The following is a 27,112-nucleotide window of genomic DNA, read 5'->3' as shown; positions in this document are numbered from 1 at the left end:
CGGATCACCTGACCCCCACGAGACCGTGCTCCGCCCAACTGCAGCGACTTTCCCAGAATCAGGGTCAGTTCAGAGCAAGTGTCCTGTAGTCCCTGAAAGGTTTTGATTAATTCCTTTCCCCTAGTGCACAGTTACCCCGGTGGAAGGCCGGGAGAAAGATTAACGAGGTAAGGTTTTGGCTGTGTAGCAGGGTCCTTCCTCAAGGGGACCTGGCCTCCCCTTCATTTAAGGGGTTCTGCAAAATGGCTCAAGCCTGGGAACTGACTGAGGGGCCGTGACTCTGTTACTCTCGACAGAGTCTTGTTAACATGATCGTGGAGTCCGTGACAGCTTGTCCTGCCCACCCACCGGCCTCCCCCTCCCTGGATGGCTTCTCAGGCCTAGGTGGCCATGCTTGGGGACAACGTACCTTCCACCAGGGAAGCCTGAAGCCCAAAACACGGGGGCCACTGTGCCACCAGCCAGAGCACGAAAAGTCTCCCCTGCTGGAAAATGCTTCCCTCCTCACACTGTGCCCAAGGTTGTCCAGATGAGGCTCCGAGGGAAACATCAGGAGGTGGGGACAGGTGTTTGCCCCCCTAGCTTGCCACGTGCCCTTGGGTGGGTGAATCCTGCTATTTGGGATGGGTGGTCCTCCCAGACCGTCAAGAGTATCTCTGGTGTTACCCTGTACCGGGCACTGGGTCCCGCCACCCACATGCCCAGGGCCACCAGGCTTTCTGATAGTTCCTGACTGGATCTGGTCCAGGGCTTCAAGTCGGGGTTTGGAGGGGCCACTCGGTGAGCCCACAGCCCCCCTCTTCCGAGGAAAAAGCAGGACCCTTCCTGAGTCCACGAACGGTGGCTCATCCTCATCCGGCCCCTCCTCACCAAATTGGCCCCAGGAGTCCAGTGCTGGGACCAGAGCCCTCTGCTTCTCGGCGGCCAGCCGGCTGCCTCCTTCCTCAGGGACACGCTGAGCCGAGCAGCGACGCGCTGCGCTCCCAGCGGAAGGAGCTTGGTGAAGCCTGCTGCGCCTTCCGACACACATTTACAATCTCACACATCATTTTTCTTGCAGGCAATCTCCATGCCTTTAAACATGTCATCGCTCTGGGGCTCCTGTCCCCTGCCTCCCCCGACGTCCGCCGCCTCTCATTTCCCGGGTGCGGGACCCAGGCCGTGGGGGCTGCACTGAAGCCCACAGTAGTGGGGTGGGCGGCCTCCCTGGAAGCCCCCACAGCGTGGGTGGGCTGGGCTGTCTTCCGCGCCAGCCTTCTGTGTGGGGTTGGGGGGGGCGGTGGCCCAGCAGGATATGAGCAGAAGAGGACAAAGGAGACCCCCTCTCCACAGGAGCGTGTCCCAGGAGTGGTCACACCCGACGGTAAAGCAGAATCACAGGCTGGGGGACCCCTAGTGTGACATTATAGCTTAGAAAGAAGCCACCACACACTGCAGTTGGGTGGGTCTCAGATGGGGAAACCGAGGCCCAGAGAGGAAGTGATCTGCCCAGGCCCGTTCTCCTGCCCACCCCACACCCAGCCCGTGCTCACCCGGCAGGACAGGGTGTGCTCACGGTGGGTGGCCCACCTGGCCAGGCCTTCACAGAGAGGCAGGGCCAGCTGGCCCATGGAGTGACCAGACCATCGTGGGGGTGGGTTTTCTGTTCTGTTTTCCCTCTGAGGGCCCTTCATTTGCCTCTGTCCTGCACCAGGTCGCTGAATGATGATGCTCACGGCTGTCACGACAGCCCAGCCTTCCAGAGGTGCTCTCTCAGACCCTCAGCCCCGGGTCGCTGTGCCAGAAGTAGCCCCTCCGAGTTCAGAGGGCACTGGCCGACAGAAAGACCTTCCCTCCCAGGAGCTGAGCTCTCCCCTGCAGGCCCAGGTCTCGGGGACACCGCAGCACCCGGCCTGGCCTGACCACGAGACCCTTATAGTGTCATCGGTGCTGGCAGCCCTTCTCCGGTGCTGGGGGTGGCTGTCCTGCACTGACCAGAGTCTCCAGTGTGGTCCCCAGCCTGGGCCGGGGAGCCCTGTTCGCCTCACCCTTGCTGTGTGGCTGCCTACACCGGTGGCGCCCTGTCCAGGGGACTTGTAAGTGCCACACCCAGGGCTGTCTGGGAATCTGTGCATCTTTGTGTTTTAACTCGGTCTTTGGATTCTCTGACACCCTCTTGCCTCCCAGGCGGCCCTGGGTGCTCAGCGGCAGCGGGGGTGAGTCACTGGGCAGGTTCTCTGTGCTTCCAGCCACGCTGGGCCTGCACCTTCCTCCCGAAGTCCCCTTGGTCCTGTCTGTCATCCGCAGAGAGAACCTGGGCTCTGAGGAGGTTCCCTGCCACCTGGTCTGGCAGTGACTTCAGCCACTAGCTTCCCTCCTGTGATTTAAGAACGGAGAGACCACCGAGGCCCCCAAAGGTCGGGCGCCTCACCCCGCACCCCCAGCGGGCCAGGTGGCCTCACGCCCAGGCCCAAGGGGCTAAAGCGCCCACCGGGGAGGAGCGCCACCTCGGCCCCGCTCACCGAAGGGGTCAGAACGCGCCAAGGGGCGTGGGCATCACCTGCCGCCCGCGTCCCCTCCCCAGCCGTCCCGCGCCCCAGCGGGGGGGGACAGACATCGGTCCCCCGCGGCACCACCCTCGTGCGTCCCGGCCTGGAGCCCCGCCGGCTGCAAGCCGGGCCGCCACGCCTCGCCGGCGCCCCCACGGCCGCCCCGAGTTCCCCCTGCCCCTCCGCAACGCTCCTGCCTCTTCCCGGTCCCCGCCCCGGCCGGGCAGCCAGCCCTCCGCCCCGGCCCGGCCCCTCGGGCCGCGGCAGCCCCAGCGCGCCCGAGCCCGGGAGGCGGCGCGGCGCGGCGGGGCGGGGCTCGGGTTTCGGCCCGCCCCCAGCGCCGGCGCGCGCCCCGCCCTCCGGCCCCGCCCCTCCCCGCGGGGTGGGGCCGGGCCCAGCTGGCCGGCGCCCCGCCCCCGCGGCCGCGGCTGCGGGCGCTATAAGAGGGCGGCGACCGCGGCGCGCCCTGCGCGGAGCCGGGAGCGCGATGGTGAGCCGCCGCGGCGCGGCAAGATGCTGGATGGGCCCCTGCTGGCGCGCTGGCTGGCCGCGGCCTTCGGGCTGACGCTGCTGCTCGCCGCGCTGCGCCCTTCGGCCGCCTACTTCGGGTAGGTGTCCTCGGAGGCCCGTGCGCACGAGCGGGCGGGGGCGGCGCGGCCGAGGCGGGGCTGCCAGGAGCCCCCCGGGGCGGTGCGGGCCAGGTGCTCGGGCCGGGTTGCCTGGAGCTGTTTGTTGGCGGCGCGCGCGTCGCTCTGTCCGCGGGTTGGTGTCCCCTGCGGCGCGGCGGGGGTACAGAGGCAGGCGGACCCGACGGACTTGAGCGGGGCCGCGGTCCTCCGTGACCCCGGAGTCGTCGTCGTCGTCGTAGTCGTGAGCTAGGTTGCCTGGCGCTTAGGGGACCAGGATCAGGACCTGGCTCCCTTGGGCCGCCGTGTTCTTGCCAAAAGGCTGGAGCCTCTCCAGCCCCTGCCCGCCCACCCCCTTTGCAGCTTTCCCCCTTTCTCTCCTCGAGAAGTTAATTTAACAATAACAAAAAAATACGTACAAAATCCAGATGTTCCTTGCACTAAGCCCCAAAGGGAGGGAAAAAAAAAAAACCTCCAAGCTGGAGGAATTTATTTTTCTTGCGCTTTGCTTCTGACGCTTGCCCGGGACTCGGCCGCGGCCCCGGCCCGCGGGAGCGCGTCTGGGGGACCTGGCCCGGTGCGCAGGGCCCGGCCGGGGCGTCCCGCGGGGTTGCCACCCGCACTCGCGGGTCTCTGCAGCAGCGGTTTGCGGTGGTGTCTGCGCGTCCGTCTCCGCCTTTCCTTTCTTCCCTCCCTCCTCCTCCTCCTCCTCCTGCGCCTTTCCCAGGTCCTAGAGGTCCAGCCCAGCGACCTTTAGAGGGATCCTCGTTGCGCTTTGGGCTTGCTGAGCTCCAGGGTGGCACCGTGCAAGGCAGCGCCCCAGGTCTCCCCGCCCTCCCTGCCTCCCCCCCCGGACACCGCCCCTCGGAGTCCCGGCCGGCCCCGCGGTCCCAGACCCAGTCCTGGGCGCGCTGGGCCGCCGCCCTCCGCCGGTCACCTGTTCCCTCGCCCCTGGCCCGGGCGCTGGCGCGCAGCGGCCTGGCCGGCAGAGGGCCCCGTTGGTTCAGGAATCTGGCACACGCCAGGGCGGGGAGAGGCCGGCTGGGCCGAGGAGCCCTGCAGGTGTATCCTGTTCTCAAAGAAAATAAAATATTTTCATGGGAAACTTTCCTTTTGTGTTTTTCTTTCTCCCCCTTTCTTCTCTCTCTGTTCCTTTCTCCTGGGTCATCTTCCAGGGTCAGCCCGTGTCTCTGTTCCCCGGCCCCGCCCGCAGCCCTCTCCTGGCTCCAGCCGTGGGTCCGGCCCTGGGCCCAGGCTGGCACAGCCCTGCACACCATCTGTGCAGCCCGTAGCCTCACCCCCGCCAGGGCAGGAGGGAGGGCCCGAGGATGGCCGTCTGGCCACAGGTCCACGGTGAGTCACGGCGGCCTTGTCAGCCAGCTGTGCCTTCCGTCTCTCCGGGCCCAGCGGAAGCTCCGCTCCCCAGGCTGGGGACACACCCTGGCCTCGTCTGTGCTCAGTGGCTTTGCTCTGCCTGGATCTCCCGGCTGCCGACCCGATGCGTGGGAGATGGGCTTGGGGTCCAGGTCCCGGCCTTCCCTTCTGCCACCTGACCCTGAGCTTTGCACCTCAGGGGAGTCAGTGAGCTCCGCTGTGGTAGATTGGTGCGTGTCTGGTGTGTGTGTGTGTGTGTGTGTGTGTGTGTGTGTGTGTGTGTGTGTGTGTGTGTGTGTGTGTGTGTGTGTGTGTTTTAGCTCCCTTGCAGGGAGTGAATCCTGGCTGTTCTGGGCACAGAGTAGGGGCTTCGACACTGCTGCTGGGCCCTGCTGTTGGGCACCAAAGGACCCACGAAGGGTGGTTTTCTGAGTCCTAACTGCGACTGCAGTTCTCCGTGCAGCTTCCTCGTGGGGAGTCCCGAGGGCAGGTGTGCTGCCCTGGGGGGCAGCTAGGACTCTGATGGACCAAGGGTGGGCACCTCCCTGAACCAGGGAAGCTTCCTGGGTGGGGGCAGGCAGGCTGGACACCATCCGGGCAGCTGGGCTGCAAGAGACCTTGGGACCCCCTTAAGTGGGTTCGCGACAGGGGCCCGGGGAATTGAAGTGGGGATGAGGTGAGCTCTCATCTGGATGCCTCTCTGGCTGGGATCTGGGGCTTGCGGGAGGGTCTCACTGCAGGCAGTGCTGAGTGTCCCTCCCCGGCCCCTGTCCAGGGAGCGGGGAGAAGCCACTGGGCTCCAGGGCTGTGCTCTACCCTTCCCCCTCTCGAAAGCTCTGCCTGGCACGGAGGCTCCCAGGCAGGAATGAGGCTCCAGTTACAGCCCAGGAACCTGGGGCGGAGAGGCTGGCCCGGGGGAGGGTCACGTGGGCCTGCGGGCGCCCTCCCCGCCCCCTCCCCCTCCCCGAGCTGCAACCCAACCCTGCAGGCTGGGGCTGCCCTCCTGGAGGCCTCTGGCCACTGCGCCGGACTCCTCCCGGCCTCCCCTTGGCCAGGCCCTGCGTCCCAGCCGGATTAGCAGGTGGCCGTTCCATCTGGTTCTCCTGGGGCCCTGTACCCTTCTTGACAGAGGGGTGAGTGGGAAGGGCTGGCACAGGGTCATGTGGTCAGATCAGGGTGCAGATTCAGACCCTGTCCCTGGAGGCTGCACAGGGAGGGTGGGCCTGGGCGGGTTTAGGGCTGTGGGCTTATCCCCTGTTGGGGGAGGGCTCCCTGGCACCCTGCCCTCTCCGGGTGGTGTTCTTAGGTGAGATAATGACAAAAACATCAGGGGTTGTTCCCCCAACTGGGCTGTTCTGGAATTTAGAAGGGAAGCCCCAGACCCTGGTTGTGGAGTCTGGGGCTGGGTTTGAGGCCCTTCCTGGCCTGGCGGGGCCTGGGCTCCCTGCTCCCGGCTCCCAAGTCGCCCGCTGCCCGGCACCTGGCAGCCCTTCCTCGGGGGTCCCGTGCAGCGAGCCAGCCCCCAGCACAGGCCCTCGGGGGGTTGGTCTCTTCTCTGAGGGCCCTGAGGCTGTTTCTTGGCAGTGGCCCCTCGCACCAGGCAGCTTTGGGCAGTGGGATGGTGGGCGGCAGACCCAGCCCGGCACCCGGGGGAATGCACTCACAGCCCAGGCCAGGTGTCCCCAGCCATGTCCCCAAAGCCAGACGTCAGTGCAGGAAGGGTGCATGGAGCCAGCCTGAAAACCCAGGCTGCAGGAAGGGGACCCCTTGGAATTGGGGGCCTGGTGGATGTTGGGGCCAGCTGAGGCTCCCTTTTTGTTATTGGACATAATTCACATCCTGTAAAATCCACCCTCTTGGAGTGTACAGCTCAGTGGTTTTAGTATATTCACGAGGCGGTACAGCCCTCACCGCTATCTCATTCCAGAATGTTTTCCTCACCCCAGAAACCTCATACCCATTAAGCAGTCACTCCCGGTCCCCTCTCCCAGCCCCTGGCAACCACTAATCTGCTTTCTGTCTCCACGGATTTGCCGATTCTGGACATTTCACAGAAATGGAATCATACCGTATGTGGCCTCTGTCCGGCTGCTTTCACGTGGCATGATGCTTTTGAGGCTCATCCCCGTCGTAAGCATGAATTGGCGCTTCGTTCCTTCTCAGGACTGAATTACACTCCACTGGGTGGATCCACGACGGTTTCTTTAACCCGTTCGTCAGCTGATGTACGTTTGGGTGGTTTCCACCTTTTGGCTGTTACGAATAATGTTGCCATGAACATTGGTGGATCCACTTTAGATTTTGTGTGTGTGTGGGCACGTGTGTTTTCAATTCTTTGAGGTCGCTACCTAGAAATAGAATTGCTAGGTCACGGAGGGCCTCTGTGTTTAATCGTGTGAGGAACCGCCAGACTGTTTTCTGAAGTGGCTGTGCCATTGTGCGTCCCCACCAGCAGCGTGCAGGGGTGCCAGTTTCTCCACATCCTCGCTGACGCCCGTTTTCTCTTTTGCTTCTTGGTTCTGGCCATTGCAGTGGGTGTGAATGGTGTGGTTTGTGGTTTTCATTTGCACTTGTCTGACGGCCAGTAACATGGAGTTTCTTTTCATGTGCTCTTTGGCTACCTGTATATCTTCTTTGGAGAAACATCTGTTTAGTTCCTTTGCCCATTTTTTTCATAGGGTTGTGTGTCTTTTGTTGTTGAGTTGTAAATGCTCTTTGTATATTCTGGATCTCTCCTTGGACTGAGGAGAACCCTGTCTCTCGACCTGTGGACTGGTGGGCACTCTCTCACCCTGCACACGTAGGCGGCAGCACCCTGGAAGACACCTTCCTTATCCTGGGCTCCCCAGCCTGGCTGAGTGTACCAAGCCTGGGGCTCAGACAAGCAAACAGAATGGCCCCTGCCCAGGCCTACAGGATGCTTGGACAAGGTGTGTCCCGCTGGTCCCTAGAGGGGTCAGAGAAGGACAAGCAGGTATAGCATCACCAGGCTGCATGGTGGGTTGGAGAGGTAGGCAAGAGAGACTGGGAGGTGTCTGGGGCTGGAGAGGGGCTGGTAGGAAGGGGATATCTGGGGTGATCCCTTGGCGGGGCCTGGGGGGGTGCCCTGGGTGGAACAGGCTGGGGTTCGGGACATCAAGGGGTTTGGAACGGCCAAGAAGCTCAGGCTTGGGTTTGGGCAGGTGTTGTCCCTGGAGATCTCTTCCTCTGCCTCAGGACACCCCAGGAAGCCCATGGGGCCTTGAGTTTGGAGGACAGTCCATACGGAGCTTCCCAGGGCATCGGGGTGGGGTGTGGGGAGAGAAGGGCCCAGGAGGTGGTGGGCCTAATTCTGGGAGATTGTGGGGGCCCCTTGAAAGTGGTCCTGCCAGGGATCCTTGGCAGGAGGCTGAGGGGAGAGAGTCCCCAGGGACCTCAGCATGGAGGGGGGGGGCAGGGGGCGGCCCAGGCTTCCTGCCTGGAAAGGAGGGGGCATTTCTCCAGGGCTCCTGGCCCGGAAGCCCCCCTGGCCAGCAGAGGAACCCAGGTGCCTGGCTTCCCAGCCTGTGGAGGCCAAGCAGGAAGGGCCCTGGCCCCAGGGTCCTCAGCTCCCTCAAGGGACTGGGGAGCTGTGGCTGCGGCCGCGTGGTGGGATTTGAGGTGAGCAGGAAGCAGCCGCCACCTGGCCTCCCTCAGCTGTGTGAGCAGATGTCTTGCCCGCAGCCGGCGGCCGTCTGGACGGGGAGACAGCTGGCCTAATCTTGCCGCTGTCCCTGCCTCACGCCCGCCCTGCCTCCCGCCACTGTGGCTCGGGTGCCCACCCGGGGCCAGGACCCACCGGGCACTAGCAGGCGCCCAGACCCTCCACCAGCTCCCCAGGTGGCCCTGGGCCCGGGATGCCTCCCTGTGCTGTCCCCTGCTCCCCACTCCCGGGGCTGGGCCATCAGAGGAGAAGCGTGTGGGTGACTCTGCCCCCAGGAAGGAATGCACGGGCACAGATTCCTCCCGGGAGGCCTGGACCCCAGGGAGGGGGCTGAGGTGATAAGGGCCGGGCCGCCTGGCTCCTCTGTGCTGGCTGCAGGGAAACGACACCTGTTGACAGGCCTCCGGCGCTTGGCCCTCTTAATCCCGGCCTGCCAGGCACCCGGCGCCCTTTGTGCATTGTGCTGGGCAGGCGCGGGAGTGGCCCTGCTGTGCCCACCCCGGCCAGGGCTAGGAGAGACACAGTTGTCAGGGGAGTGGGAGGCTCCTGGCACAAGCCTCCGTGTGGCTGTGGAGGACAAGCCAGGCCCCTGGAACCCAGCAGGTGGGCTGCTCGAGGGTGTCTCCAGGCCCCAGGCTTTGTGGCTGGAAGTCAACCCCTGATGGGGCTGGGAGCCAGGGGTGCCATCTCTCCTCTTTACCAGCGTCTACCTGGGTTGTCACTTCTTCTGGGAAGCCCCATGACCACCTAGATGTGTCATTTTGTCCCTGGTAGCTCAGCTCTGGGGCAGGCTAGGAGGGTCCCCCATGGGGTCTCCTCTGAGCTTACACACGATGTCCCCTTCCCAAAGGCTCCCTTGAGTCTGCATGCTGTAGGGGATGCCTCTGCCCCGCCGTGGGGGTCCACGGTGTTTATTCACTCGACAGCCGAGCCCCAGGCCCTACAGGTCCCTGACTTAGGCTGGGCTGTGTCCACGCCTGTGGCCGGATGTGGCTCAGTCCGGCTGCCAGGCCACCTCATCTTCTGGTGTGTGGATGGTGGACCAGGTGTCTGACGGCCACGCCAAAGCAGCCATCCCCTGGTTTGCCTTCAGGGGTTAATATGCAAGCACATGTGTTGGCCAGGCCCGGCTGGGCAGCAGGTGGCTGGGGATGGTCTCGCTGTGCCCGCCGACCTGGGTGGCACCAGGCCGCCCCTGGCTCCGTGACCCGTGGCCCAGCCTTCCCTGGAGTCCGGCCCCTCCCGGCGTGGTCCCCGCTGGCCTGGCGCCGCTGCCCGCAGGAGGAAACCTGGCCGCCCGGCTGGCAGCCGCCGCACCTCAGCCCCGGCAGCCGGACGAGGCGTTGGAAAAAGGCAAGCCGCGAGCTGCGTTTGTTTTTCTTAGCGATACCTGAGGTCGACGCAGCCAGGGGAAGTGGGCTGGAGGTCTGGCCCAGCAGGGGACGCTGCCGGAGGCTCCCAGAGCCGGAGCACGGCCGGGCCAGCGTCTCTCCCGGACAGACGAGGACAGAGGCCTCAGCCCTGAGGTTGCTGCAGGCTGTGGGGGGGCCTGGGCGGGGTCTGGGGTTTCCCATCTGTGCCGCCCTGGGGAGAGCGGGCCTCAGGGAGGAAGACGACCCACGAGAGGATGCTGGTGGCCACCGGAGGGTCCCCTGGCTCTGCCTCTCCTGCCAGCTGGGCAGCTGTGCGTGTCTGCAGCCATCCAGGAGGGCCACAGGGGGCTGTGGTCACTGGGCATAGAGGTGCCTGGCAACGCAGGCTCCTCCCGGAATCCGCCACCCCCACACCTCACCCCTGGGGGTCCTGGCCTGGAAAGGAGGCAGTCGGTCAGGCAGCCCTCAGGGTCTGGGTGGGGCTGGGCCGGCCTCCATGGTCTGGTCTGGGGGGCTCCCTGGTGCTACAGACAGGGGCAGGGCGGGGCTCACTCTGGGGGCTGCCGTGAGACACGGGGAGCTCACAGCGGGGGTGGATGGGGACGTTTCTGTGAGGGTCAAGGATGCCAGGTTCGGCAGGCAGTTTGCTGGATGCATCGGTTCTCTGTCCCCCAGGAACCTGGCTTCCTCCCAGGGTGGTGTGGCGGGAGTGCTCCTGGTCCATGCAGGGCTGCCTCTGCCAAGCCCCTGGGCACACGTGGGCCCCAGGTGACACTGCAGCCCTGAGGGATGCAGCAGACAGGCTCCGGTTGGAGGCTGCACACAGGCCAGGTTGAGTCGCAGACCATGGGCAGGATGGAGGCTTAAGCCCAGCACCAGTTTCCCAGCACTGGAATTTGTTTTGATTTTGTTTCACAGAGAAATGCAACGCTGTCTGGCGGGGCTGAGGTTTCACCGGCGGGCGCTGAGGCTCCTGGAGCTGCAGCCTTTTCTCCCTGTGCTTCAGCCCTGGGGAGAGCCAGGTTCCCGGGCCAGGTGGCCGTTGGGGTGGTCGGAGGCCAGCCTTGGGGACCCGTCCTCCCGTGGGGGGTCTGCCTGTATCTCTCGGGCTTCCATCTGAGGGCAGGGACCACCTGGCTGCCCTCGGGGCTGTGCTGTGTGATTGGCTGGATCTTCAGAGGGGACAGCCTGGTCCCCAAGCAGCTGGGGCATGACACCTCAGGCCTGGCCCAAGGAGGGGGGAGCTGTCCCTGAATTCGGCTCCCTCTGCCTGGCTCCCTGCTGAGCTGCCACAGGGCTGGTGCTGTGCCCCGGCCGCCTGCGGGGCTCAGTGGGGCAGCCCGGTCACCCCGGGGCCAGTGCCGTCTGTGGTCCGTCTGCAGCGCGTATCTGTCCTCTGTGCCATCCAGCACGGCAGCCCCAGCCACGTGTCGCTGTCCGGCCGCCCTGCTTGGACGTTCTTCCTTCTCTCCAGCGGGCATCTTCCACGTGGCTATGACTGGGGCGTGCGGGCATCCCGTGGAGAAGCCGGGAGCCGGTGCAGGCTGTGGGCCGTGGCCGGGCTGCTGCCGGGTTAGAGGCTGTGTTAGCGTTTGAGGAGCTGGGCCGGTCCTGCCTGTCTCTCCCATGGGCCGTGCAGGCCTGGCTGTGTCAGTTAAGTCCCCAAGCCTCAGGTCCCTGCCTGTGTAGTGGAGCTAAAAGCATCCCCACCAGGTTTCTCAGGGTGACGTGGAGATGGGAGGACAGCAGCGAGTATAGACGCCTTGTCTGGTCACGGGCCCAGGAGACTCAGGGTCTTCTTGCTGGAAAACGATAAGGCTGGATTTTCAGGTCTGCGTGTGTGCGTGTATGCATGTGGGTCTGTGTGAGCGTGCCTGGGTGCATGTTTGTGTGTATGAGAATACGTGTGTGCATAGGGCTCTGTATGAGTTTGTGTAGGTCTGAGTGTGCACATGTGTATGTCCGTGTGCACAAGTGTGTGTGCATGTGTGAATGCATCTGTGCGTGTGTCTCTGTATGGATTGTGTGGATGTATCCGCGTATGTGCGTGTATCCGTGTAGAGGTTTGTATGGGTGTGTCTGCATGAGTGTGCGTGTGTTATGCATGTGTGTCTGTGTGGGCATGTCTGTGTGTGCATATGTATATATGTGTTTAACTTTCAAAAATACCAAGGAGATGATGAAATTGATGGATGACAGGCACCCATAGAAATAGCAAGAATAGATGCTGAAAAAACAGTGAGTTTGCTTTGGGTGGTCTCGCAGGGTGAGGGGACCCAGCAGAGGCCAGGCGTGCTGCCGGCGGGAACACTCAGAGGAGACCCTTCCCACAGCCAGCGGGGACCCCACGAGCACAGCCTTGTGCAGGCGATGGCCTGAGTCCCGGCGTAGTCTAGGGCCCCGGCCTCAGCCTTGGTCTCGGGCGGGCTGGGTCTGGGACTGGAAGTGGCTCTAGGATCCCGCCAGCGGGCACATACGGAGAGCCCTTCTGACATCTGTGTCAGCATCCTGGGACTACCACTACCGCATATTGGGAGGCTTGAAACGGTGGGAATTCATTCCCGCCCAGGTCCGGGGCCAGAAGTCTGACATGCGGAGCCTGCGCTCCCTCGGGCGGCTCCAGGAGAGCATCCTTCCTGCCCTGCTGCGGGCCGGAAACCGTGGCGGTCCGTGGCTCGTGGCACATCGCTCCACACGCTGCCCCTGTCTGCATGGCACCTTCTCCTCTGTCTCTCTGTGTCTTCTCTTTGTTTCTTGCAGGGACACCTCTCACTTTGGGCCACCCTATCCAGGATGATCTCGTACTGAGATTCTTACCTTAACTGCATCTGCAGAGACCCTTGTTCCAAATAAGTCCCCTTTCTGAGGTTCCATATTTTGTGGGGGCAACATTCAACCCACCATAGTATCTTTAGCCTCTGCCTCAAATTATTCCTGCCAACAGTTTTGCAAATGCCGTGCCCAGCGCAGGGGGCAGATACCGGGCATGTGGAGACGCTGCTGAGGTTCCCGGAACGGCGGCCGTGGCTGGGTGAGCGGAGCATCGCGTGCCATGGGGGTTCTTCCCCCGCCTCACCGGAGGGAGATAAGCTTGGAATATCTGCCAGGAACGAGAAACCACAGAAACTGACCCAGCAAGTTGGGAAAAACCAAACAGAAGAGGGGGGGAAATGTGAGTCGCAGACTGATTTAAACAGCAGATTAGAAACAGCTGAAGGGAATTAGCAAACTGGAAGATGGGTCAGAAGAAATTAGCCAGAGCGAGAGGCAGACGGATGGAAACAGAGAGGGTGAGACACTGCTGTGCTGCTGTGCCGTCCCGGGAGGCGCCCGGAGGTGGGGGAGGAGCGGGCACGGGATGTGCTGGGAGCAGGGGGCCTTTTCTGGAGCTGAATAAAGCCGGGAGGAAGATTCAGGAAGCCCAGTGTCTTCCCAGGCGGAACACACAAATACACGCACACCGGAATGTGGCACGTTAGAACCGCAGGACGTTGAAGATGCAGAATTGCACAGTGTCAGGGAAAACAGCTACGGGGACGCGTGAGAGCTGTGGGGTTGACGCCGACCTCCGCAGGCTGGGCCGAGCACCCCAGTGCAGGAAGACACGAGCGCAGAGAGGGTGGCCCCCCCCAGCACAGGTGAGGGAGCGCTGACCGGTGACGCAGCATCCGTGAGGCCCCCACAGAAAGCCCCGGGTGTGTGACTTGGGACGGGGCACCTGTGGGTCGTGTTCTCAGGCCGTGGTATCTCGGGTTAAGTTACAGACGTGTGGTGTAGTATCGAGTGTAAAAGATGACAAAGCTTCAGATGAGTGGAGGGAGAATGTAGAAAAACAAAAAAAGCCTCAAAATAGGCAAAAAGGGAGGGGGAAGCCCAGCCAGAACAGGCATGGTCGACAGAAAGTATGAAATGAGAGGTAAACCAAGACTCCAGACCCTCTCGGCGTGAGGCTGAGTTGATGAGGGTATTGGTTAGGTGCTTGGTCTCATCAGGGCTCCCTGGGAGAGACACCACACGCCGAGGACATAGGATGTGGCATAGAAGAGGATGGGGAGGGAACTCACCAACACAGAGAGCTCAGGGCACAGAGGGAATCTGGAAACAAGAAAGAGAAGAGGGATGGATGGTGACTCAGGCTCAGTATAGTGACCTGAGGGTATGACTCAGGCTCTGTATGGTGAACTGGGGCTGGGACTCAGGCTCAGTATAGTGACCTGAGGGTATGACTCAGGCTCTATATGGTGAACTGGGGCTGGGACTCAGGCTGAGTATAGTGACCTGAGGGTGTGACTCAGGCTCTGTATGGTGACCTGAGGCCGTTGGGGCTGCAACTGAGGCTCTGCACGGTGACCTAGGGCTGTGACCAAGGCTGCAGTTCAGGAGCAGTGGAAATGATGACTGTGATAGCTCTTAAGTGCTTATGCTAGAAGAGGAAAGAAATTGGGAAGCACTGAGCAAACTACTCTTCAAAAGCGAGAGAAAGAACCAGAAGCCAAGCTCAGAGGAAGTAGAAGGAAGATGCTGGGACGGTGCAGACATTACTCAGCTGGACGTAAGCACGCAGTGGGGATGGCAGGTCGCTCAGAAGTCGGTCTAGGGGCTGTCTGAAACTGACCTGGTTGGGAGGCTCAGTGGACTAGTCCCTGCTGGGGGGCGTCCTGGGTTCCTCAGACACTGCAGATTCCTCACACGAGGGCGGGAGGAATGAGCAGTTTCAGGACAAGAAATCTGAAAATTTGGATGAAGTGGACAAAGCCAGAGATGACATAACAGAAACGGACTCAAGATACAGAAATGCTGACTAACTCCATCGTAATTTTAGGGAGTGGGGCATTTTGACAGTGTAAGGTGGTGCAGCCCAGTGGGAATATTCTGATCCCCAAGGATCAAACTTAGTTTCCTGTGAGCCAGCAATTCTACTTGCAGGTGTGCACCCAAGAAAAGTGAACAAACGCATCTGTACAAAGACGCGTATGCGGATGCTCGCAGTGGCACTAGGCGTGGCAGCTGGGAAGTGGAGGATGGCGTGCGAGTCACGTGCAAGCCTCATCTGACCGTGTTCGGCCTCACTGCGCTTTGCAGATACGGCACTTTTTACAAATTGAAGGTTTGTGGCATGGAGCAAGTCTGTCAGCACCATTGTCCCATACCTTGTGCTCGCTTCGTGTCTCTGTGTCACATTGTGGCAATTCGCACAGTATTTCAAACTTTGTCATTATTGTTGTATCTGTTGCGGTGATCTGTGAGCAGGGATCTTTGATGTCACTATTGTCATTGTTTTGGGATACCAAGAACTGTGCCCATGTGAGACAATGAGCTTTGCCATAAACACATATGTTCTGACAGCCCCACTGGCAGGCCTGTCCCCCGTCTCCCCCACTCTCCCCAGCTGCCCGTGCCCTGAGCCACCGCAGTATTGAAATTGGGCCAACTGATAACCCCACAGTGGCCTCTAAGGGTTCACGTGAAAGGGAGAGTCCCACTCTCTCACTTTAAATCAAAGGCTAGAAGTGACTCAGTTCCGTGAGAAGGCGTGTCGAAAGCTGGGCCCCTTGTCACAGAGTTAGCCACGCTGTGAATGCCGCGGAAGAGTCCTTGAGGGAGATCAGAAGCGTTGCCCCAGGGAACACACGAGTGGTGAGAAAGCGAGTCAGGCTTGTTGCTGATAGGGAGAAAGTTTGAGTGGTCAGGAAGGAAGATACACCAGCCTCGGCAGTCCCTCAAGCCACGGCCCGAGCCACAGCAAGGCCCTGACTCTCTTCAGTTCTCTGAAGGCCGAGAGAGGTGAGGAAGCTGCAGGAGAAAAGCCTGAAGCTCACAGAGGTTGCTGCATGAGGTTTAAGGAAAGATAGAAGCCGTCTCCTTAGTATAGGAGTCCACGGGGAAGCGGCAAGTGCCGGCGGAGCAGCTGCAGCAGGTATCCGGAAGGTCGAGCTGAGGTCACTGATGAAGGTGGCTGCGCTAACAACGCAGTGTAGATTTTCAGTGCAGACAGAACAGCCTTCTGTTGGAAGAAGATGCCATCTAGGACTTTCGTAGCTAGACAGAAGTTATACCTGGCTTCACAGCTTCAGAGGACAGGCTGACCGTCTTGTTAGGAGCTAATCCAGCTGGTGACTTTAAGTTGAAGCCAGCACTCATTTATCATTTACCATTCTGAGAATCCCTTAAGAATGAGGCTAAATCTACTCTGCCTGTGCTCTAGAAATGGAACAACAAAGCCCGGATGACAGCACCTCTGTTTACGGCATGGTTTACTGAATATTTTAAACCCACTGTGGAGACCTACTGCTCAAGAAAAGAAAAATTGCTTTCAGAATATTCGTGCTCATTGACAATGCACCTGGTCACCTAAGTACAGCTCGGATGGAGACGTACAAGGAGATGAATGTTGTTTTCGTGTCTGCTAACACAACATCCATTCCGCAGCCTGTGGGTCAAGGAGTAATGTCAACTTGCAAGTCTTATTATTTAAGAAATACATTTTGTAAGGCTAGAGCTGCCATAGACAGTGATTCTTCTGAGGGGTCTGGGTAAAGTAAACTGCAAACCTTCTGGAAAGAATTCACCATTCTAGATGCCATTAAGAACACTTGTGATTCATGGGAAGAGGCCAAAATAGCAACCTTAACAGGAGTTTGGAAGAAGCTGATTCCAAACCTCGTGGGTGACTTTGAGGGCTTCACGGCTTCAGTGGGGGACGTCACTGCAGATGTGGTGGAAGCAGCAAGAGAGCCAGGATCTGAAGTGGAGCCCGAAGACGTGACTGAAGTGCTGCAATCTCAGGATAACACTTGAATGGATGAGGAGTTACTTCTTACGGATGAGCAAAGACAGCGGTTTCTTGAGATGGAACCTACTCCTGGTGAAGCTGCTGTGAACACTGTTGAAATGACAGCAAAGGATTTAGAATATTCCATAAACTTAGTTGATAAAACAGCAGCAGGGTTTGAGAGGCCTGGACCTAATTCTGGAAGATGGTCTCTTGTGGGTAGAATGCTGTCAAACAGCACTGCATGCTACAGAGAAATCTTCCATGAAAGGAAGAGTCAGTCAATGCAGGAAGCTTCACTGTTGCCTTATTTTAAGAAATTGCCACGGACCCCCCCGCCCAGCAACCACCACCCTGGCCAGTCAGCACCATCAGCATCAGGGCAGACCTTCTGCCAGCAAGATTATGACTCACGGAAGGCTTGGATGATTGTTAACATTTTCATCAATAAAGGATTTTCAATTAAGGTTTATACATTGTGTTTTTAGACATAATGCTATTGCACGCTTAGTAGACTACATTATAGTGCAGACATCACTTGATATGCACTGGGAAACCAAAAAATTTGTGTGGCTCACTTTATCGCAATGGTCTGGAACTAAACTCACAGTATCTCCAAGGTGTGCCTGTGGATCTCAGTAAAAGTGTCCAGAAAGATACGAAAACAGAACCTGGGTCAGAAAGGAAATCCTTCCGCCGAGAAAAGCTCAGTCCTAGATAGCTTCATGGCCAGTTCTTCCAAACATTTAAGAAGGTATGATTTTCATCAGACTCCAACTCTTACAGAAAATTTAAACAGAAAATCTCACAAGGACACCGAAACTCCACAGGAAGAGCATGAGAGAAGAAAATTACAAACACAGATGAAAAACCCCGGGCAGGGTATCACCAGATTACATCCAACTCATGCAGAAAAGGGCAGGGCCCATCCTGACCAGGTCGGACTTTTTTTCCACGTTGACTCCAGGAAGGCAAAGTTCCAGTTAAATCAATTCCTATAATTCCTTACCTTAGCAGATAGAAGGGGGAAAATCATACCTTCAAAGGATGCAGGGATCACATTTGATAACAGTCAACATCTATTTATATTGTTAAACGTTCTTAGCAAACTAAGAACCAAAGAGAACTCGCTTGACCTGGGACGGGCTGTCTGGGTGTCGTGCTCCATGGTGGAATGTCGAAAGGGCTCCTCTGAAGATAGACAGCGAGACCAGGACGGCTGCTCTCTCCCGGGTATAAACTGGGGTGATGCTGACTGTTTTAACAGACCACAAACCTGACAGCTCCAGCAAGATCGAGTCTGCTTCCCTCACGCAGCAATCCGAGATCTGGCTCTGTTGGCCTGTTTTCCGGCTCTTGCGTCTGAGTCGCTGCCATCCTTTAAAATCTATTTAAAATAGAACCAGCATATGCTCCAGCAACCTCGCTGCGGGGTATACGTCCAGAGGAAGTGAAATCAGTGGGTCAAAGAGCTGTCTGCACGCCCACGTCCACTGCAGCTGCTCACAACAGCCACGATACGGGATCAACCTGGGAGGGAATTGGGGGGAGTGTGGTGTATACAGGATAAGTGTCCCTTATCCAAAGTCTTGGCACCAGAAATGTTTTGGATTTTGGATTTTTTCACATTTTGGATATTTGCAGATACTTAGCAATGGAACATCCCTTATCTGAAAATCCTAAATCTGAAATGCTCCAATGAGCACTTCCTTTAAGCATCACATTGGTGCTCAAAACATTTCAGATTTTATAGTATTTTTGGTTTTTGATTTTGGGATGCTTACCCTGTATACACAAATTGAATCGAATTCAGCCATAAAAAAGAAGGAAATCCTGTTATTTGCAACAACATGGATGAACCTGGAGGACTATGTCAAATGAAATAAGCCAGGCACAGAAAGACGAACACTGCATGATCTCACTCACGTGCAGAATCTAAAAGTCAAACTCGCAGAGGCAGAGCGGGACAGCAGCGTTGGAGGCTGGCAGTGGGTCGGGGAGGTTGGAGACGTGCTGCCCAGAGGACCAAGTTTCAGGTAGACAGGAAGAATAAGAGTTTGAGATTTGCTACAGAAAAGGGAAAACGGATGAGGTCATGAATGTTAATTGGCTTGGTGTGGCCATTCCACTGTGTACACATGTATCCAAACATTCTTGCACCCCACCAATATATACAATTATTGTCAATTAAAAACTTAAAACATCAAACCAAACTCATCGTTCTGTAAACTGTGTGATGGTGTACACAGAACATCTGAAGGCCATTTAGAGATGAATGATGACGCATAGCAAGGGCAGCAAATATGAAGTCAGCACCAGACACAATCGTGTTTTTGTATGTTGGCAAAACAGAAAATGAGCTTTATAAAGACGTTTTATTTGGGGATGTTATCCGACCTGGAATCTGGGACTGAGTCTACCCCAGGGAAGACCCCTTTGTGGGGGAACCTGGAAGGCATCCGAGAGAAGTGGAGGAATCCCCAAGTCCACGCTCACTGACCGAGGGCGCGATGCCGCAGACGCTCCAATTTCTCGCCGTCTGACCCAGGAACACCCCCACTGGGTGCTGAGGTCAGCGTGCCGGCTCTAAAAGTCCCGCGCAAGCAGAGCCAGCACGTCCGGGGGAACCTGCAGGAAGGAGCTCTTGATACAGTCCCAGCAAAGCATCAGGGTGCTGTCGGCCCAGGACAGAACTCGGGAATGAGCCACGAGTGACAGCGGCAGAGCTGTTGGGGGCTTCGCAGGGCAGCGAGTAGGGGTCTCTCTGATGGGTCATGCTGGGATGCTCAGGTGCCCCTGTGGGAGGGGCATTGGACCCCTGTGCAAGCTGGCACCAACTAGACGGAGAGCTTCGAGACGGAGGTGCTTTTGGGTGATCATTTAGGATACAGGAATAGGGGTGGATTTCTAAAGCGAGACAGAAACAGGAAGAGGTAAGGTCGAACATGGAAGTTCAATACATTTATGAGCTTTGATTCCTCCAGGGGAACGCCCACCCCTACCTTTGTGGCCAGCTTGCGGCACACACTGCCACGGCAGCTGCCCTGAGCCCAGTGCCAGATGCACCACATGGGGCAGGTCGGGCCTGTGCCAGCCCATGCCAGGCAGCCTGGGGCACGCCAGAGCCTGGGGGCTGGCCCGTGCCACGTGCTGTGTTTTAAAAGAATGCTGTCGTGTTTGGACAGCTCGTCCATGCACGCAGACAACTCCCAGCTATGCGGGGAAGAATGAGCTTCCTCCCTGTGGGTGTTTTCTCTGTCCTGGGCTCTGCAAACACGCAAGACGGTCTTCGCAGAGCGTACCTGCACGCCACTGGCCTCTGCTTGAGCACGTTGAGGGGGCAGTCCGTCGCCAGCACACAGAGGGCTGCCGCTTTCTTACGGACCGTGTGACGTATCCTCCTCGTACAACACATCTGCAGCCTGTGTTTCTAAAAAGAGGGTTGGTGGGTGTCTTAGTCCGTGCAGGCTGCTGTAAGACAATACTGTAGACAGGTGGCTTATAAACAACGAATGTTCATTCCTCACAGCTCCAGAGGCTGGAGGTCTGAGATCCAGGCGTGGCGGATCCGTGTCTGGTGAGGCCTCACTTCCTGGTCCATAGAAGGCGCCTTCTTGCTGTGTCCTCATGTGGCAAAAGGGGCGAGGGAGCTCTCTGGGCCCCTTTTATAAGGACACTAATCCCATTCATGACCTAATCACCTCCAAAAGGCCCCACCTGCTAATACTGTCACCTTAAGGGTTTGGTTTGAACATCGAAATTTTAGTGGGGGACGCAAACCTTCAGACCATAGCAGTGGGTTAATTTTAAAATTGTATAGATATATGAATCTGGAATTCCAGTCATGGAGGGGCATATCTTTTGACAATAATGTCATCAAACATTTCAATCCGTGCTTATCTGATGAATGAAACGTAATGTATCAATATAGCTTTTTATTTTTTTAAATAAAGAGGGGGGTCTTGCTACATTGTCCAGCCTGGCCTCTATCTCCTGCCCTTACGTGATCCTCCCAAAGTGTGGGATTACAGGCTGGCACCACGGCACCCAGCTAATCAATGTAGTTTCAACGGGTATTTATTTGTGTGAGCTTGAGCATCGTGTCACAGGTTTTAAGAACCAGCTATATTTCCTCCCCTTGACCTGTAGGTTCATACCCTTTGTTTTCTGTCATTCCTTTAGTTATCGATTTATGGGAAAGGTGTGAAAGGTGTGTGTCTGCACACACAGAGCTGGCTCTTGCTCTGCGATATGAATTGCAGACACTTCCCCAGTGTGTCATTTGTTGGTCTTCTGGCTCTGTGCTGTTTTATCTGCCACGCAGAGATCTTTATATTTTGAAATTCTCAAATTTATTAGCTTTTCAACGTCTTTTGGGTTCTGAGAGAAGCCTTCCGTGTTGTGAGATTATTTGCTGAGAGGCCCCCTGGGCTGGGCGCGTGCTGAGCCCACCCTGACCGTGGAGGGAGCAGGGGGGTGGGGAGGCCGGGGCCAGAACAGCGCAGAATTTAGTGACTGCCCTCGGGCCTCAGCCCTTGGCCACTCCAGGGCTGGGGACTACCCTCCTTCCACACCCTCTGCCAGTGTAGATGGTACCACCCGCTGATCCCACCTGGGCTCACACAGGGTCAGCTGCCTGTGGCTGTGTTTATGGAGCTGCCTCTGGGCCTGGGGCTCTCTGGGGCCCATGGTGGGCGTCCTGCGGCTGGGGGGCAGGGCAGCCTTGGAGCAAGCCCCACCCAACCTGGCTGCTCTGCTGTCTGCCTGCTCCAGGGAGTGTCCTGAGAGAGGCTGGGGGTGGAGTTCGCCATTAACGCAGCTGTCTTGGCCCCACAGGCTCTGGCCTAACTCTGGCCAGTGACAGATTGTGCTGGGCAGGAGAGGCTATGGGCCCAGGTGGAGGACCCCTGACCTCCTCTGTCCCCATGTATAGGGTGGGAGTGGGCTAGACCAGGTATGGGGACCCCTGGCTTCAGCCCCCCATGTGCAAAGCTTGGACACAGGCTGCCTGGTGTCTGGACCTCCTTTCCCCTACCCCGCCCACACCCACAGCTGTGCTTTGCAGCCACCCTAGGCCCCCCGTGCCACCCGCCATAGGGGCTCTTCTGGGTGCTGGGATGTACTGGCCCTGGGGTGGAGCTGCTCTGTCTTGGAGAATCCAGGCCCGAAGAAGGTGCAGGTGGGAGGCTGTGGTTTTTCCAGGGGGCACGTGTTCTGGGCACAGCTGTGACATTCCTGTCTGGGGACGGAGGTCTCCGGTCTCTGCCATGTGGTCTGCCTTTGCGTGTGGGGTGTAGCTCTTCTGGGCTCTGGCCCCAGCCCCGCCTGGCTGGGGTCCGAGTGAGCAGCTGTCCTGGGGCCTCTGGTCTCTGGCCTCGGGCTTGGAGCCGTCTGTGCCTGGCCGTCCATAACAGCACCCTCGATGCTCCCGGGGAGCCCGTTCCCTCTGCTTGGCCCCACCCGGGGGCCCCAGAGCCCTTGAGATGAAGTCCTAGCTCTCGGTGGGGCTCAGGGTCCCTCTGCCCCGCCAGCCCCGTCCTGACTCCTGGAGTGACCCCCGGGCCCCTGGTGTGAACCGTCCTTCCTTTACTCCACAGCCTCTCACCACCCTCCTCCCAGGACAGAATCCCTGCTGGGAGGCCTTGCCGAGTCCTCCTGTCCTTCCCGTGGGCCTCTTGTGCTCTGGGGGGGTCTGTGACTCGGGCACGTTGGGTACTTGCTGGAAGGTCCCCTGGGTCCTGTTGCAGAGTACCCCCCTGCCGTCCTGCCTCAGTGGCCTGGCGCAAGAGTGTGTGTCGCAAATCCAGAGAATAGCTTCCCCTGGCAGAGACCCCCATGGTGACCTCCCTGGAGGGGGTGGGTGCGTGGGGGTCCTTCCTGGGGTCTCCATCTGTCTCTTCCCTCCGTGGCCACGGTGCGCTCCGGTGGGGCTGTGCGCGTCCGGCTCTGCTGTCCCCAGTGGGCCGGGGCTCACTGTCGCCTCTCTGGTGCCCAGGCTGACGGGCAGCGAGCCCCTGACCATCCTCCCGCTCACCCTGGAGCCCGAGGCAGCAGCCCAGGCACACTACAAGGCCTGCGACCGGCTGAAGCTGGAGCGCAAGCAGCGGCGCATGTGCCGCCGGGACCCCGGCGTGGCCGAGACGCTGGTGGAGGCCGTGAGCATGAGCGCGCTGGAGTGCCAGTTCCAGTTCCGCTTCGAGCGCTGGAACTGCACCCTGGAGGGCCGCTACCGGGCCAGCCTGCTCAAGCGAGGTGAGTGCGCCCCCTCGCCCACCCTCAGGGACAGTCCCCGGGCTGCACCCCAGGGGACCCGCCCGGAGCCCCCAGGCCCAGCCTTCCCAGGACCGCGCCCTGCCTTCTTCTTGCTGGTGGCACTGGGCGCATTTGCGCAGCCTTTGGCCGGGCCCCAGGCCGCCCTGATGGCTCTTGACTCATGCCAGGTGGCCGAGGGCCTAGTGGCCTCTGCTCCAAGCAAAAACCCTCTTCTCTCCTCTGCCCTTCCGCGTGAGGGCGCGGGCACTTGCGGGAGGCCTTCCACAGCCTTGTTTAAGAATTGGGGACCTGAGGCCCGGGGCAGGGCGGGGCAGGGCGGGGCAGGGCCTGCCAAGGGCCGCATGGCGGGGCTCGTAGGTTGGAGGCCGGAATGGGGGTCTCTGATCACCAGGCCAGAGCCGCAGCCACGGTGGGCTCTGAGTCTTTCCCGCTCCCCGCCTGGTCACTGCGAGTGCTGCTCGCCGGGCGCCCGCGGCCCCCGCGACAGGTGCAGCACCCGGGCCCTCCCCGGTCGGACGGCCGCGAGGAGCCTCAGGCCCCGCAGGAAACGCGCGCCGCGGGGTGGTTCGGCCGCGCGCGTGCGGAATAAACGGGGGCCGCGGGCCTCACCACCTGATCCGCGACCTCAGGCTTCAAGGAGACCGCCTTCCTCTACGCCATCTCCTCGGCCGGCCTGACGCACGCGCTGGCCAAGGCGTGCAGCGCGGGGCGCATGGAGCGCTGCACGTGCGACGAGGCGCCCGACCTGGAGAACCGCGAGGCCTGGCAGTGGGGCGGCTGCGGGGACAACCTCAAGTACAGCAGCAAGTTCGTCAAGGAGTTCCTGGGCCGGCGGTCGAGCAAGGACCTGCGGGCCCGCGTGGACTTCCACAACAACCTCGTGGGTGTAAAGGCAAGTGGCCCCGGGAACAGGCGGGCGGGCGGGGCGGGTGCGGGAGGTGGAAGGGGCTCTGGGGGGAGCTGAGGGGGCAGAGCCCCCGCAGGCCCTCGGCAGGGTGGCAGCCACCTCTGTCCTGGCGGTGCTGTGTGGGCCGGGGCCCTGGAGTCCTCCCACCCATCAGATTCCCTGCCCGCCAGCCAGGCAGGGTACCAGGCTTGGGGGAGTGCCTGTGGTCCCCCATGGAGGGTCCCCAGTGTCCTCCCATGGAGGGGGCCCCCACGAACCCCGTGGAGAGCAGAGACCAACCTGCTCCTGGCTGAGAGGAGCCGGGTGTGTCTGGGCCCACTTGCCTCGGTTCCCGCCTGTGCAGGCCACCAGGAGCGTCGCCTGGCCAGGCCATCTCACCAGGGGGCTGGCAGGCTGGGCCTCCCCTGCCAGCGCAGCGTGCGGTCTTGTCACTAAGGACCTAGGTCAACAGCAGCCACAGTGGGCAGCGTGGTGGCCACGGGGTCCCAGGGAAGGGCTGTGGGTGTGGAACCCACTCGCTCAAGTCAGAGGAGTCCAGTTCTGTGTCAGCAGCCCTGTCTGTGGCCAGGGCTCTGTTCTGAGGGTCAGAAACCAACTCAGAAGACTCGAGGGAGAAAGGCTTCTGTCCCCCGGCTCTCTGGCGAGCCCTCCTGGGGGCTGCCGGCTGCCGGCGTGGCCAGGCCGGGTACACCTGGCTCTCTGGCCATCCCGTGGGCTCCCCGCAGCCTCTTGGCACCCACGTCCACACTGCTGGGAGGAGACATCCGGTCCCGTAACCTTTGCTCTCAACAGCCCCTGGCTCCCCTGCTGTGCCTGAACAAGCTGGACCCCAGAGCTCCCGCTGGGTTCAGCCAGGGCCGTGGGACGGGTAGGGCCAGCGTCTTTGTTGGGAGCTGAGGGGCATTTCTTCCTCCCACTCCGCCGCCCCCTTCATGTCGGGACGTGGAGCCCCAGCCTGGGGACGGGGCGAGGTAATTAGAGCCGGCCCTGCTCTGAGCCCCTCTTTATTGAGAAGTCAGAGTCCTGAATCACCCACTTATTCAAGAATCAATTTCCCCCCTTTTGGAGTAGAGCTCTTCTGGGGGGAGCCACTGCGGGTGGATTAAATCCTGGAGGCAACGTCCTTTCTTCTCCTTGCACCCGGCTCCTCCCTGCCCACTTGGCCCTTTTGTAAGCGATTAATGAAAAGTCAGAACGTGAAAAGTGCTCCATTAGCTCTGCTGCGCCTGGGTCAGCCATGTTTTAATTAAATTGCTCCGGGTTTCTCAGCAGAGCGTCATTAAATGTGACTCTTCGGTTGCCTGGCCAGAGGGTGGCTATGTTTCTTAATCCTCCTTGAGCCGACCCTCCCGGGGGTGGCAGGCGTGGGAGCTCAGCTGCCTGGCTCGGGTCCCACCTGGGAAGGGGCCTTCCCCCTGGCTGTCTTTGCAGGTGGGGCCCTAAGTCCTGGGTGGGGGAGGACCCAGCCAGGGTTCCTGGCAGCTCCCCAGATCCGGAACGTGCTGGGCCGTGTCTGCCTCTGCCTGTCGTGGGTGAGAGGTGCAGGCCTCTCTCCGCAGCTGCCCGGAAGCCCTCCTAGAGTGCAGATCTCCCTTTGTCCCTCGAAGTTGCTCTCACCAGGGGATGCAGCCTCTGCACTTCCGTGGTGTCTGCACCTGCCCCCGCCGGCAAGCTGACTCGCACCGGCCTGGGGGGCTCGGGCAGCACCTGCACGTGCGACAGCACCTGGCCCGATGCTCCGGTGGGTGGGTGTGTGATCAGTTCAGATATAGACCACGGGGTGAGGTCATACGTGTCCTATGCCGTGTAGCGAACGACTCGCTGAGACCAGACACGGGGGCACCTGCCGGAGCAGAGGGCCCAGTCCTTGCAAAGAGCAGCCCCCGCAGGGACGGACTTTGGGTGGGAAGGGACTGTCTTAAAGGGGTGAGGACCAGCCACCCCTCAAGATGCAGGGGTGGCCTTGGTGGGGACCGAGGTGCTGGCCACAGGGCCTGTGTCCCGGGCAGTCCGTGGCTTAGAGGAGGAGGGACAGGCCTGTGAGCTGGGAGCCCGGACTAGACGCGTGACTGTTCCAGCCACCTCCAACTGCGGGGCAGTTGCGGGGCCTGCCTGGCCTGGGCCTCACGCCCCTGCCGACTTCCCGCCCGCCAGGTGATCAAGGCCGGCGTCGAGACCACCTGCAAGTGCCACGGCGTGTCCGGCTCGTGCACGGTGCGGACCTGCTGGCGGCAGCTGGCGCCCTTCCACGAGGTGGGCAAACACCTGAAGCACAAGTACGAGACGGCGCTCAAAGTGGGCAGCACCACCAACGAGGCCACCGGCGAGGCGGGCGCCATCTCCCCGCCGCGGGGACGGGCCTCGGGGACGGGCAGCAGTGACCCGCTGCCCCGCACCCCTGAGCTCGTGCACCTGGACGACTCGCCCAGCTTCTGCCTGGCTGGCCGCTTCTCCCCGGGCACCGCCGGCCGCAGGTGCCACCGCGAGAAGAACTGTGAAAGCATCTGCTGCGGCCGCGGCCACAACACGCAGAGCCGGGTGGTGACGAGGCCCTGCCAGTGCCAGGTGCGCTGGTGCTGCTACGTGGAGTGCAGGCAGTGCACACAGCGCGAGGAGGTCTACACCTGCAAGGGCTGAGGGCTCCGCCAGCACACAGGTGCCTGGCTGGGGCGGGGGCCGGCGTCCGCGCTGGCTGCACAGCTGCCGTGCCTGCGCCCCGGCCCTGGCCGCCTCTTCCGACCCGAGAGCATTGCGCCGATGCTTTCTGAGCTGTCCCTGTCCCGAGCACGCCAGGCCCCGGGTGAGGAGCAGCCCTTGGGTGCACCCTCGTGACCACGCAGCCTCCGTGCCTGCGCAGCCACCCCTGGGGTCCGGGCCTGGCCAGGGCTGTCCCGGCACCGGCACTGTCTTCAGAGAGTGAAACCACTAGGAGAGGACGGAGCCCGCCTGGTCCCTGGGGGCCCAGCTGCCCCCCTGCCCGGCCTCGGGGGACAGTGCCCTGCCTTCTCTGACATCGAGCACTTCTCTTTGGAGTGAATATCAGTGACTTTTAAATTATTCTTATTATTATTTAACTAATATAATAATTATTATTTCCTCTGTCCCTGCCGCCCCCAGGCTGCGGCTTCTTCCCCCCCCACCACTCTCAGCCCGAGCCCTGGTCTGGGAGGGCCCCTCCTTCCGTCCCTACACGTTCCCTCCCAACTCTGTTTGCCTCTGATCTGCTTTGTCGATTGAAACCACTAAATCAAGATAGACGTGTTGTTGTTGTTAGAGAAATAAAGCGCTGTGTCTGGCTGCAGCCCTCGGGGCCTCTGGAAAGCAGCTGCCCGTGCCCGTGTGCCAGCCAAGGGGTGCCACGCAGCGGTCCCCGCTCTGTGCCCGTGGGCACTCAGGCCAGGGTGTCCCGGTGTGGGTTCTCCGACTGGGGGCGGCCAAGGGGGCTGCTCCGGTGAGGATGCAGGACGGGTTCATGTCACGAGGAAGCCACACTTTCTCTGAGTCACTGGGGAGAGGCAAGGTGGGGACAGATGCAGGTGGAGAGTCTTGGGCTAGGCTTTGGCAGCGGAATGCCGTT

The 27,112-nt window shown here is 60.2% G+C and overlaps 1 protein-coding gene across 1 annotated transcript; it reads left to right on the top strand.

Annotated features, from left to right (window-relative positions):
- The first annotated feature begins 2,961 nt into the window (after positions 1 to 2,961).
- On the top strand, positions 2,962 to 26,572 carry WNT9A (Wnt family member 9A). Its single transcript, XM_045566727.1, has 4 exons — positions 2,962 to 3,136; positions 22,351 to 22,607; positions 23,258 to 23,520; positions 25,690 to 26,572. Exons 1-4 carry the CDS (start codon positions 3,042 to 3,044, stop codon positions 26,170 to 26,172), a joined length of 1,098 nt encoding a protein of 365 aa, XP_045422683.1. The 5' UTR covers positions 2,962 to 3,041; the 3' UTR covers positions 26,173 to 26,572.
- The last annotated feature ends 540 nt before the right edge of the window (positions 26,573 to 27,112 follow it).

Source organism: Lemur catta, chromosome 13 (genome assembly GCF_020740605.2).
Source record: "Lemur catta isolate mLemCat1 chromosome 13, mLemCat1.pri, whole genome shotgun sequence".
Taxonomy (NCBI): domain Eukaryota; kingdom Metazoa; phylum Chordata; class Mammalia; order Primates; family Lemuridae; genus Lemur; species Lemur catta.
Note: the sequence above shows the minus strand (reverse complement) of the source record. Positions and strands in the feature narration are given on the sequence as shown.

What these genes read in the sequence shown, in the direction of transcription:
- WNT9A (XM_045566727.1), top strand. Translation starts at nt 3,042, where the DNA reads ATGCTGGATGGGCCCCTGCTGGCGCGCTGGCTGGCCGCGGCCTTCGGG. An exon ending in CCTTCGGCCGCCTACTTCGG is followed by an intron (nt 3,137 to 22,350) that starts GTAGGTGTCCTC and finishes TCTGGTGCCCAG; the next exon opens with GCTGACGGGCAGCGAGCCCC. An exon ending in GGCCAGCCTGCTCAAGCGAG is followed by an intron (nt 22,608 to 23,257) that starts GTGAGTGCGCCC and finishes CCGCGACCTCAG; the next exon opens with GCTTCAAGGAGACCGCCTTC.